This window comes from Pristiophorus japonicus, chromosome 11 (genome assembly GCF_044704955.1).
Source record: "Pristiophorus japonicus isolate sPriJap1 chromosome 11, sPriJap1.hap1, whole genome shotgun sequence".
Lineage (NCBI taxonomy): Eukaryota > Metazoa > Chordata > Chondrichthyes > Pristiophoridae > Pristiophorus > Pristiophorus japonicus.
Genome location: NC_091987.1, coordinates 212,055,625 through 212,067,776, shown reverse-complemented (window position 1 = coordinate 212,067,776; position 12,152 = coordinate 212,055,625). Strand labels below are relative to the sequence as shown.

General features: G+C 43.3%; 1 protein-coding gene across 1 annotated transcript in view; it reads left to right on the top strand.

Moving 5' to 3' along the window:
* The window catches only part of ankk1 (ankyrin repeat and kinase domain containing 1), a 30,064-nt gene that overhangs the window by 2,654 nt on the left and 15,258 nt on the right, over window positions 1-12,152 (top strand). Inside the window, exons 3-5 of the mRNA XM_070892837.1 lie at window positions 5,971-6,262; window positions 8,229-8,371; window positions 10,130-10,179. Of these exons, the coding sequence (XP_070748938.1) occupies window positions 5,971-6,262; window positions 8,229-8,371; window positions 10,130-10,179 (485 nt within the window). The remainder of the gene's footprint in view (window positions 1-5,970; window positions 6,263-8,228; window positions 8,372-10,129; window positions 10,180-12,152) is intronic.

Below are 12,152 nucleotides of genomic sequence, written 5' to 3'. Positions count from 1 at the left end.
TTCCAGGTTTATTTTCTCCTTTGTTATTTAAAAAAATGTTTTTTTCCTCTCCCAGGAGATTATGGGTATGATTAGTGAGTATGGGTAGTTCAAGTCTTTGTTGATGGACTTAAAAATGGTCAATATACCATTTTTATTATAGCATTTTCTGATGATAGAAATTGCAAACTGAAATAAAATTCCAAATGTTCAAGATAATGGTATATTTGGACTTTCAGAAGGCTTTCGACAAGGTCCCACACAAAAGATTAATGTGCAAAGTTAAAGCACATGGGATTGGGGGTAGTGTGTTGACATGGATTGAGAACTGGTTGTCAGACAGGAAGCAAAGAGTAGGAGTAAATGGGTACTTTTCAGAATGGCAGGCGGTGACTAGTGGGGTACCGCAAGGTTCTGTGCTGGGGCCCCAGCTGTTTACACTGTACATTAATGATTTAGACGAGGGGATTAAATGTAGTATCTCCAAATTTGCGGATGACACTAAGTTGGGTGGCAGTGTGAGCTGCGAGGAGGATGCTATGAGGCTGCAGAGCGATTTGGATAGGTTAGGTGAGTGGCAAATGCATAGCAGATGAAGTATAATGTGGATAAATGTGAGGTTATCCACTTTGGTGGTAAAAACAGAGAGACAGACTATTATCTGAATGGTGACAGATTAGGAAAAGGGGAGGTGCAATGAGACCTGGGTGTTATGGTACATCAGTCATTGAAGGTTGGCATGCAGGTACAGCAGGCGGTTAAGAAAGCAAATGGCATGTTGGCCTTCATAGCGAGGGGATTTGAGTACAGGGGCAGGGAGGTGTTGCTACAGTTGTACAGGGCCTTGGTGAGGCCACACCTGGAGTATTGTGTACAGTTTTGGTCTCCTAACCTGAGGAAGGACATTCTTGCTATTGAGGGAGTGCAGCGAAGGTTCACCAGACTGATTCCCGGGATGGCGGGACTGACCTATCAAGAAAGATGGATCAACTAGGCTTGTATTCACTGGAGTTCAGAAGAATGAGAGGGGACCTCATAGAAACGTTTAAAATTATGATGGGTTTAGACAGGTTAGATGCAGGAAGAATGTTCCCAATGTTGGGAAAGTCCAGAACCAGGGGTCACAGTCTAAGAATAAGGGGTAAGCCATTTAGGACCGAGATGAGGAGGAACTTCTTCACCCAGAGAGTGGAATTCTCTACCACAGAAAGTTGTTGAGGCCAATTCACTAAATATATTCAAAAAAGAGTTAGATGTAGTCCTTACTACTAAGGGGATCAAGGGGTATGGTGAGAAAGCAAGAATGGGGTTCTGAAGTTGCATGTTCAGCCATGAACTCATTGAATGGCGGTGCAGGCTAGAAGGGCCGAATGGCCCACTCCTGCATCCATTTTCTATGTTTCTATGTCTCTATGAAATAAACCTCAAGTTGAGAATCTCATTGGCCCAGAAATCCCTCTGGGGTCTTCCCGCGGGCAATTGCCTTCTCGCTGGATATTTTTTACGAATTTACCTGGTGGTCTCGGAAGCGCCCTGATTTCCGATGGGGAGGCCTTCTCCTCCCGCGCTGCAAAGCGCGCTCCAGCCCAGAGGGTCCCCATGCAGAAGATGCAGTCATGTGTGACTACTCGGCCAATCAGGTAAGTATTTCACTGCTTCCCATTAATAGCACTGCGACTCGCATATCTACCAGTTCTCAGTGCTGTTAATGGAAACAAAAGCAATCACACTAAAAAATAAAAAACAGACCACACATATTTAAAATTAATTGAAATTAAAGATATTATGTCTTATAAAAATAAAATATTTTCCCGATTTTTAAAAAAGTTTTTTAAAATTATGGTTAAAAATAAACTTACCATGGTGGGGAGGGTTTTTAAGAATAAAATGTGTTTTTATAACTATTTTAAAATGATTTTGTGTATTTTTAAACACATGCGCCTGTAAAAGTAGGCTATACGCCTGCTTTTTCAGGCGCAAGATTTTTGAGGACATTTGCTGGGCAATATCAAGGGTCCTCGCTCCCGATCTGTGGATAAGAACATAAGAACATAAGAATTAGGAACAGGAGTAGGCCATCTAGCCCCTCGAGCCTGCTCCGCCATTCAACAAGATCATGGCTGATCTGGCCGTGGACTCAGCTCCACTTACCCGCCCGCTCCCCATAACCCTTAATTCCCTTATTGGTTAAAAATCTATCTATCTGTGATTTGAATACATTCAATGAGCTAGCCTCAACTGCTTCATTGGGCAGAGAATTCCACAGATTCACAACCCTCTGGGAGAAGAAATTCCTTCTCAACTCGGTTTTAAATTGGCTTCCCCATATTTTGAGGCTGTGCCCCCTAGTTCTAGTCTCACTGACCAGTGGAAACAACCTCTCTGCCTCTATCTTGTCATTATTTTAAATGTTTCTATAAGATCACCCCTCATCCTTCTGAACTCCAACGAGTAAAGACCCAGTCTACTCAATCTATCATCATAAGTTAACCCCCCTCATCTCCGGAATCAGCCTAGTGAATCGTCTCTGTACCCCCTCCAAAGCTAGTATATCTTTCCTTAAGTCAGGTGACCAAAACTGCATGCAGTACTCCAGGTGCGGCCTCACCAATACCCTGTACAGTTGCAGCAGGACCTCCCTGCTTTTGTACTCCATCCCTCTCGCAATGAAGGCCAACATTCCATTCGCCTTCCTGATTACCTGCTGCACCTGCAAACTAATTTTTTGGGATTCATGCACAAGGACCCCCAGGTCCCTCTGCACCGCAGCATGTTGTAATTTCTCCCCATTCAAATAATATTCCCTTTTGCTGTTTTTTTTTCCAAGGTGGATGACCTCACATTTTCCGACATTGTATTCCATCTGCCAAACCTTAGCCCATTCGCTTAACCTATTTAAATCTCTTTGCAGCCTCTCTGTGTCCTCTACACAATCCGCTTTCCCACTAATCTTTGTGTCATCTGCAAATTTTGTTATGCTACACTCTATCCCCTCTTCCAGGTCATCTATGTATATTGTAAACAGTTGTGGTCCCAGCACCGATCCCTGCGACACACCACTAACCACCGATTTCCAACCCGAAAAGGACCCATTTATCCTGACTCTTTGCTTTCTGTTAGCCAGCCAATTCTCGATCCATGCTAATACATTTCCTCTGACTCCACATACCTTTATCTTCTGCAGTAACCTTTTGTGTGGCACCTTATCGAATGCCTTTTGGAAATCTAAATACACCACATCCATCGGTACACCTCTATCCACCATGCTCGTTATATCCTCAAAGAATTCCAGTAAATTAGTTAAACATGATTTCCCCTTCATGAATCCATGTTGCGTCTGCTTGATTGCACTATTCCTATCTAGATGTCCCGCTATTTCTTCCTTAATGATAGCTTCAAGCATTTTCCCCACTACAGATGTTAAACTATCCGGCCTATAGTTACCTGCCTTTTGTCTGCCCCCTTTTTTAAACAGAAGCGTTACATTAGCTGCTTTCCAATCCGTTGGTACCTCCCCAGAGTCCAGAGAATTTTGGTAGATTATAACGAATGCATCTGCTATAACTTCCACCATCTCTTTTAATACCCTGGGATGCATTTCATCAGGACCAGGGGACTTGTCTACCTTGAGTCCCATTAGACTGTCCAGCACTACCCCACGAGTGATAGTGATTATCTCAAGGTCCTCTCTTCCCACATTCCCGTGACCAGCAATTTTTGGCATGGTTTTTGTGTCTTCCACTGTGAAGACCGAAGCAAAATAATTGTTTAAAGTCTCAGCCATTTCCACATTTCCCATTATTAAATCCCCCTTCTCATCTTCTAAAGGACCAACATTTACTTTAGTCACTTTTTTCTGTTTTATATATCGGTAAAAGCTTTTAGTATCTGTTTTTATGTTTTGCGCAAGTTTACTTTCGTAATCTATCTTTCCTTTCTTTATTGCTTTCTTAGTCATTCTTTGCTGTTGTTTAAAATGTTCCCAATCTTCTAGTTTCCCACTAACCTTGGCCACCTTATACGCATTGGTTTTTAATTTGATACTCTCCTTTATTTCCTTGGTTATCCCTTCTCTTTCCGCCCTTCTTTTTCACTGGAATATATTTTTGTTGAGCACTATGAAAGAGCTCCTTAAAAGTCCTCCACTGTTCCTCAATTGTGCCACCGTTTAGTCTGTGTTCCCAGTCTACTTTAGCCAACTCTGCCCTCATCCCACTGTAGTCCCCTTTGTTTAAGCATAGTACGCTCGTTTGAGACACTACTTCCTCACCTACAATCTGTATTACAAATTCAACCATACTGTGATCACTCATTCCGAGAGGATCTTTTATTAGGAGATAGTTTATTATTCCTGTCTCATTACACAGGACCAGATCTAAGATAGCTTGCTCCCTTGTAGGTTCTGTAACATACTGTTCTAAGAAACAATCTCGTATGTATTCTATGAATTCCTCCTCAAGGCTACCCCGTGCGATTTGATTTGACCAATCAATATGTAGGTTAAAATCCCCCATGATTACTCCCGTTCCTTTTTCACATGCCTCCATTATTCCCTTGATTATTTTCCGCCCCACCGTGAAGTTATTATTTGGGGGCCTATGAACTACGCCCACCAGTGACTTTTTCCCCTTACTATCTCTAATCTCCACCCACAATGATTCAACATTTTGTTCATTAGAGCCAATATCGTCTCTCACAACTGACCTGATATCATCCTTTATTAACAGAGCTACCCCACCTCCTTTCCCTTCTTGCCTATCTTTCCGAATTGTCAGATACCCCTGTATGTTTAATTCCCAGTCTTGGCCACCCTGCAACCACGTTTCTGTAATGGCCACCAAATCATACCCATTTGTAATGATTTATGCCGTCAACTGATTTATGATGATCTGTCAAGCCAGAAACTTGACAGATCGGAAAAGCCGGTTTTCAGGCATGTGCATTGTGCGCTGAAAACCAGCTTTTCCGATGCCTTCCTGGGTTGGTAGAAACTTCGTACAGAAACATCGGAATTCCAGCACCAATATGCTGCTTTAAATTAAGTATTGGCAGTTTAATGGCATTTATGGCATAGCTGGATACTTATTTTTTTTGCCATTACATGGCTCTGGGTGGGGTGGGGTGGGGTGTGGTGTGTCTGTATTGTGATGGATGAGACATTACAACTCTGTGGGAAAAGCTGGATGGACCAGTCGCTCTTTGTCAAGTCCATCCTTTTCTTATGTTCGAACCTGAATGTACAGGTCTGGAGAAAAATTGACAAACCTTGTTGCAGAGGCAAGGCTTACTGAAAAGAAAGAAAGACTTGTATTTCTATAGCGCTGTTCATGACCACCGAGAGTCTCGAAGTGCTTTACAGCCAATGAAGTACTTTTGGAGAGTAGTCACTGTTGTAATGTGGGAAACGCAGCCAATTTGCGCACAGCAAGCTCCCACAAAGCAATGTGGTAATGACCAGATAATCTGTTTTTTACCAATGTTAATTGAGGGATAAATTTTGGCCAGGATACCGGGAATAACTCCCCTGCTCTTCTTTGAAATAGTGCCATGGGATCTTTTACATCCACCTGAGAGAGCAGACAGGGCCTCGGTTTAACGTCTCATCCAAAAGACGCCATTTTCGACAGTGCAGCACTCCCTCAGCACTGACCCCCTGACACTGCAGTACTCCGCTGGAGTGTCAGCCTAGATTTTTGTGCTCCAGTCCCTAGAGTGGGACTTGAACCCACAACCTTCTGACTCAGAGGCAAGTGTGTTACCCACTGAGCCGCAACTGACACAGTATGACCCAGACTGAATGGAGCAGAAGGGAATAGGTAACCAAAGTTACGTTCAGCCAAAGCTCACTTGGGTTTTAAATGCCTGAAGATTGTCAGAGAAATGGAGGTGTGGGGAAGCAGATAGAGTAAGTCCTGCGAAAGAATGAGTTACAGTAGGATTATGGCAGGAAATTGATCATTACAACCATGTTTCCTCTTTAACTTGTTACAGGAACATGAAACATCTGGTGGAGGAGGTGGCACAGATGTTGAAAGTGAATTTTAAATATATTTTGCCAATATATGGGATTTGTACCAGACCAGCTGGCATCGTAATGGAGTACATGGAGAATGGCTCCCTGGATAAGCTGCTCGTCAGGTATACGCTAACTTGGCCAATGAAGTTCCGGATTATACATGAGATAGCAATGGGGATGAACTTCCTGCACAGTATAACTCCCCCACTACTTCACCTGGATCTGAAACCTGCCAACATACTCGTCGATGAGAAGCTTCATATCAAGGTTTGTGTTAAATCGTCTGACTGGAATTTATTATAGCTGAGATTTTAAATGTATTCAAGTCCTAATGAGGTGTCAGCCTTGTGTTAATGATGGCTCTTTCATCCCCCAATCAGGAGGTTGTTAGTTCAAGCCCCACTCCAGACACTTGAGCACAAAATTCAGGCTGACACATTATAATCATAGAAATTTATGGCACAGAAGGAGGCCATTCGGCCCATCATGCCCGTGCCAGCTAAAAAAGAACTATCCAGCCTAATCCCACTTCCCAGCTCTCGGTCCGTAGCCCTGCAGGTCACAGCACTTCAAGTGCACATCCAAGTACTTTGTAAATATGGTGAGGGTTTCTGCCTCTTCCACCCTTTCAGGCAGTGAGTTCCAGACCCCCACCCCACTCTGGGTGAAAAAAGCTCTCCTCAACTTCCCTCTCATTCTTCCACCAACTACTTTAAATCCATGCCGCCTGGTTATTGACACCCCCAGTGCAGTGGTGAGGGAGTGCTGCACTGTCTGAGGTGCCACCTTCATGAGATTTGGAACCGAGGCCCTGTCTTGGTTTAATGTCTGATCTGAAAGACGGGCTGTATCACAGACTGACCCAGCGGAATGATATCGGTTCTATCTATCGTAAGAAATGAGCTGACTATCACTGAAACTTCTGCGTCAATTCAGCACAGTTACCTTGTAGCTCCAAAGCGCGAATTGAAAGCGTGGGTAGCTCTGTATTGACGTCATCAGTTGAAGGGTGTTCAAATTCTGGCAAGTCGTTTCAAAGAGTCATAACAATATTACCTCAACCAGTGTGAAGCCATCTCTTTAAATGCTGGTCAGTAGAGTAATCTCTATAGAGCGGTATGGAGCTGAGACACTGGGTGGAAAGTTCCAGCCTCTCCGGGTCCGTATGGAGTGCCCACAGACCCAGCGAGGCCTCGCAAAGACAGTACTCGGGGTGCAATGCGCACGTGCCGAAAAGCGGCTTTTCCGATCTGTCAATCTTTCTCTAGACAGCTCCTCCACATCCCCGGGAGCAGGATATCTGACTCATGCCCAACGAATGTCCTTCAAACGCTTACACCTGCTAAAAGCAGGCGCATAGCTTACTTGTACCAGCGTAACACTTTTAAAACATATTATTGTGTTCCGAACACAGATGAGACTGCACACAGGGAGGTTAAAGTAACAGTGACCGCAGTCTTTAATAAAACACTCCAGAGTGAGGAACAGGCCTTAGGGGCCGGCTTAGATACACTGCTCCCAAGGGATGCTGGGATCCCTTGGGACTTCAGGGGATGAGCTCCCTGGTGGCGGAACATGGGAGTGCATGGTTTATAGATACACAACATATATAAAAATTAAATTTAAACACTCATTAAAAACCCTGTCCATTAAGATAAGTTTATTTTTAACCCTATTAAAAGACATTAAAAAAAATCCACCCCCCCAATTTTTTCCCCAAAATTTAATTTCAATTAATTTTAAATATGTGAGGTGTTTTATTTATTTATTAGGCTGTGTTTTAGGGGTTTTCTCATTGATAGTAATGTGAGCCCGTGCAAACAGAGCTCCCATTTTTATCAATGAGAATACTGCATCGTGATTGGTGGCCCAGGTCCACGTGACTCCAGCTTGTACGTACGTATGTGAAAGGTATCTCCCCGTGCGCTGTGCAGCGAATCTCGGCCTCCAACCGGGATCCTACGTTCCTCCGGGAGCACCAGGTACTTTCGTAGATTTTTTTCGGGTTGGAGACGTTCGTACGCAGGAAGCCTCCAACAGCAATTTCCCTCCCCCCCCCCTCCCCCCCGCCCCCATTAATTCAGTGTTTCTGTCTCTGTACCTCTCTTAATGGTGTCAAATACAATACCTGCAGGAGAACAAAACCACAATAGTCTTTTCTCATCGTGAGCGCATTTAGGTGAATCATGAAGTTTGTGCTCGATGAATGACGCAAGACTGTTGCATCTTTTAGATTGCAGATTTTGGATTATCAAAATGGGAGGATTATTTAAGCAGCACGGAACAAATTGACAGGTCTGCAGTGAGAGGAACCGTCAGCTACATGCCGCCCGAACTATCAAACAGACCTTCTGGAGTCAAGCATGATGTCTACAGGTTAGCTTTTAATGAGACTGAAGGACTCAGTGATCTCGTCAAGTTCCACTCCAGAGACTTGAGCGCATAAATCTAGGCTAACACTCCCATTGCAGTGCTGAGGGAGTGGCGCACTGTCGGAGGGGCAGTACTGAGGGAGCACCACACTGTCAGAGGGGCAGTACTGAGGGAGCGCCGCACTGTCGGAGGGGCAGTACTGAGGGAGCGCCGCACTGTCGGAGGGTCAGTACTGAGGGAGCGCCGTACTGTTGGAGGGGCATTACTGAGGGAGTGCCGCACTGTCGGAGGAGCAGTACTGAGGGAGTGCTGCACTGTTGGAGGTGCCGACTTTCGGATGACACTTTTTCGAAGGAGAGCAGGGGAGTTATCCCTGGTGTCCTGGCCAATATTTATCCCTCAACCAAAATAACAAAAACAGATTATCTGCTCGGTGTCACATTGCTGTTTGTGGGATCGTACTGTGCATAAAGTGGCTGCCAAGTTTCCTGCATTACAACTGTGACTACACTCCAAAAGTACTTCATTGGCTGTAAACTGCATTGGGACGTCCTGATCATGAAAGGCGCTATATAAATGCAGGTCCTTTGTTTCTCCCTTCCCCTCCCTTCTCCTCCCTTCCCTTCCCTTCTCCTCCCTTCCCTTCCCTTCCCTTCACTTCCTCTTGTTCCTTCTCCCCTACCTGCCTTCTCCTCCATGCCATCTCTTCCTTTCCCATATTACAACACTGAATACACTCCTAAAATACTTCATTAGCTGTAAAGCGTTTTGAGACGTCCAGTGCTCATGAAAGGCGCTATATCTTTCTTTCTTTTCCATCCCCTCCCTTCCTTCTTTTCCTTCTCCCTTTCTCCCCTTCCCCCTCTTCCTTCCTTCCCACTTCCCCTTCCTTCCTTACCCCTTCCTTCCCCCTTCCCCTGCCCTCCAGTAAGTGTGTCGTTTGTGTACATTTGCTTTGCATTGCTCTGCCGCACAGTTGTTTAGAGCGCGATGAAAATCACAAACCCACTGGCATCCAAATTCTACCAGTAATACTAGTTAGAAACCAGTGTCATTCACTTGCATTTATATAGCGCCTTTAACATAGGAATTACATCCACAGTAGCAGTCAAGATTTAAATGTTTTTTATGGAGTTTGTTAATGAAGCTTTTAGTGCCTTGTATATATTAAACACAAAATATTACAGAGGTATTAAACTGGCACATGGTCCCATTGACCCATTACCCCTGTGCTCGCTTCTGGTCTGGCAACTCCTCGATTAACAAAAATTCTCACCATTGTTTTCAAATCCCTCCATGGCCTCGCCCCCTCCCTATCCCTGTAACCTCCTCCAGCTCTACAACTCTTTGAGATCTCTGCGCCCTCCAATTCTGGCCTCTTGCGTATCCCCTGATTTTAATCGATCCACCATCAGTGGCTGTGCCTTCAGCTGTCAAGGTCCAAAGCTCTGGAGCTCTCTCCCTAAACCTCTCCGCCTCTCTACCTCTCTCTTCTCCTTTAAGATGCTCCTTAAAACCTATCTCTTTGGTCACCTGTCCTAATATCTTCTTATGTGGCTCGGTGTCAAATTTTGTCTGCTGATGTTCCTGTGAAGCGCCTTGGGACGTTTTACTATGTTAAAGGCGCTATATAAATACAATTTGTTGTTGTATAGTATTAACATTCAGCTGTTCGTCCAATTGTAAAATGTCAGTATTAGACAAATAAGTTACTTGCTTTCCTGTCATGGGAAAACGTAATGGAAACTTTTTTTCTTCCAGCTTCTCCATTGTTATGTGGGAGATCCTCACTCAACAGAAGTCTTATGCAGGTAACACCATCACCAACCAGACCACTCCAGTCAACCTGACAACTGCTACTCCCTTCTCCGCATAATTCACAAACCTTGTGAATCGGATGATTTTGATTAACTGGGAGCAAGACCAAATTTCCTCTCCCTCCATCGTGGGATCCTATTGTGATGAACTTGTTCATTATTGTTGCAATGTTTAATTGCGATCGCAAATTTTTATTTTAATCAAGAGTTTTGCGGCTGTTGATAGCCGATGAGTTTGAATTGAATGATCTTGTCCGTTGGCTTTGCGATATCATAGTAACCCCTGGAGAGGTCATGCAATGGTGCTCTTCAGCAAAGTGGTCATAAATCCATTTAACATAAATGGGTAGGTCACTGCATTACAGAAGCACACAATTAAATGATGCACAGATAGGTTAACCAGTATGCTACCAGAGCAATGAAGCCTTAATGTACAAATAAAGGCTAAATTCAATCTGTTAATGCATTCTCAAGGATTCTTGGATTCCAGTCAACAATTCAACAGTTGTTTCTTCCTGTCAGTTTCTTTAAATCATTGAGAAGAATTCTGTCTGTATTTGAAATTAAGCCTGTCTTGTTTACAACATAACAATATGCAGCTGGTATATATATATATGTGTGTGTGTGTGTGTGTGTGTGTGTGTATATAAGTGTATACGTGTGTGTATATATATATTTATATGTGTGTGTGTGTGCGTATATATATTTATATGTGTGTGTGTGCGTGTGTGCGTATATGCATTTATATGTGTGTGTGTGCGTATATGCATTATATTTGTGTGTGCGTATATGCATTTATATGTGTGTGTGTGCGTATATGCATTTATATGTGTGTGTGTGCGTATATGCATTTATATGTGTGTGTGTGTATATGCATTTATATGTGTGTGTGTGTATATGCATTTATATGTGTGTGTGCGTATATGCATTCATATGTGTGTGTGTGTGCGATTATGCATTTATATGTGTGTGTGTGCGTATATGCATTTATATGTGTGTGTGTGCGTATATGCATTCATATGTGTGTGTGTGTGCGTATATGCATTTATATGTGTGTGTGTGCGCGTATATGCATTTATATGTGTGTGTGTGTGCGTATATGCATTCATATGTGTGTGTGCGTATATGCATTCATATGTGTGTGTGTGTGCGTATATGCATTCATATGTGTGTGTGTGTGCGTATATGCATTTATATGTGTGTGTGCGTATATGCATTTATATGTGTGTGTGTGCGTATATGCATTCATATGTGTGTGTGTGCGTATATGCATTCATGTGTGTGTGTGCGTATATGCATTTATATGTGTGTGTGTGTGCGTATATGCATTTATATGTGTGTGTGTGTGTGTATATGCATTTATATGTGTGTGTGTGCGTATATGCATTTATATGTGTGTGTGTGCGTATATGCATTCATATGTGTGTGTGTGTGCGTATATGCATTTATATGTGTGTGTGTGCGCGTATATGCATTTATATGTGTGTGTGTGTGCGTATATGCATTCATATGTGTGTGTGCGTATATGCATTCATATGTGTGTGTGTGTGCGTATATGCATTCATATGTGTGTGTGTGTGCGTATATGCATTCATATGTGTGTGTGTGCGTATATGCATTTATATGTGTGTGTGTGCGTATATGCATTCATATGTGTGTGTGTGCGCGTATATGCATTTATATGTGTGTGTGTGCGTATATGCATTCATATGTGTGTGTGTGCGTATATGCATTCATATGTGTGTGTGTGTGCGTATATGCATTTATATGTGCGTGCGCGTATATGCATTCATATGTGTGTGTGTGCGTATATGCATTCATATGTGTTTGTGTGTGCGTATATGCATTTATATGTGTGTGTGTGTGCGTATATGCATTCATTGTGTGTGTGCGTATATGCATTCATATGTGTGTGTGCGCGTATATGCATTTCTATGTGTGTGTGTGTGCGTATATGCATTTCTATG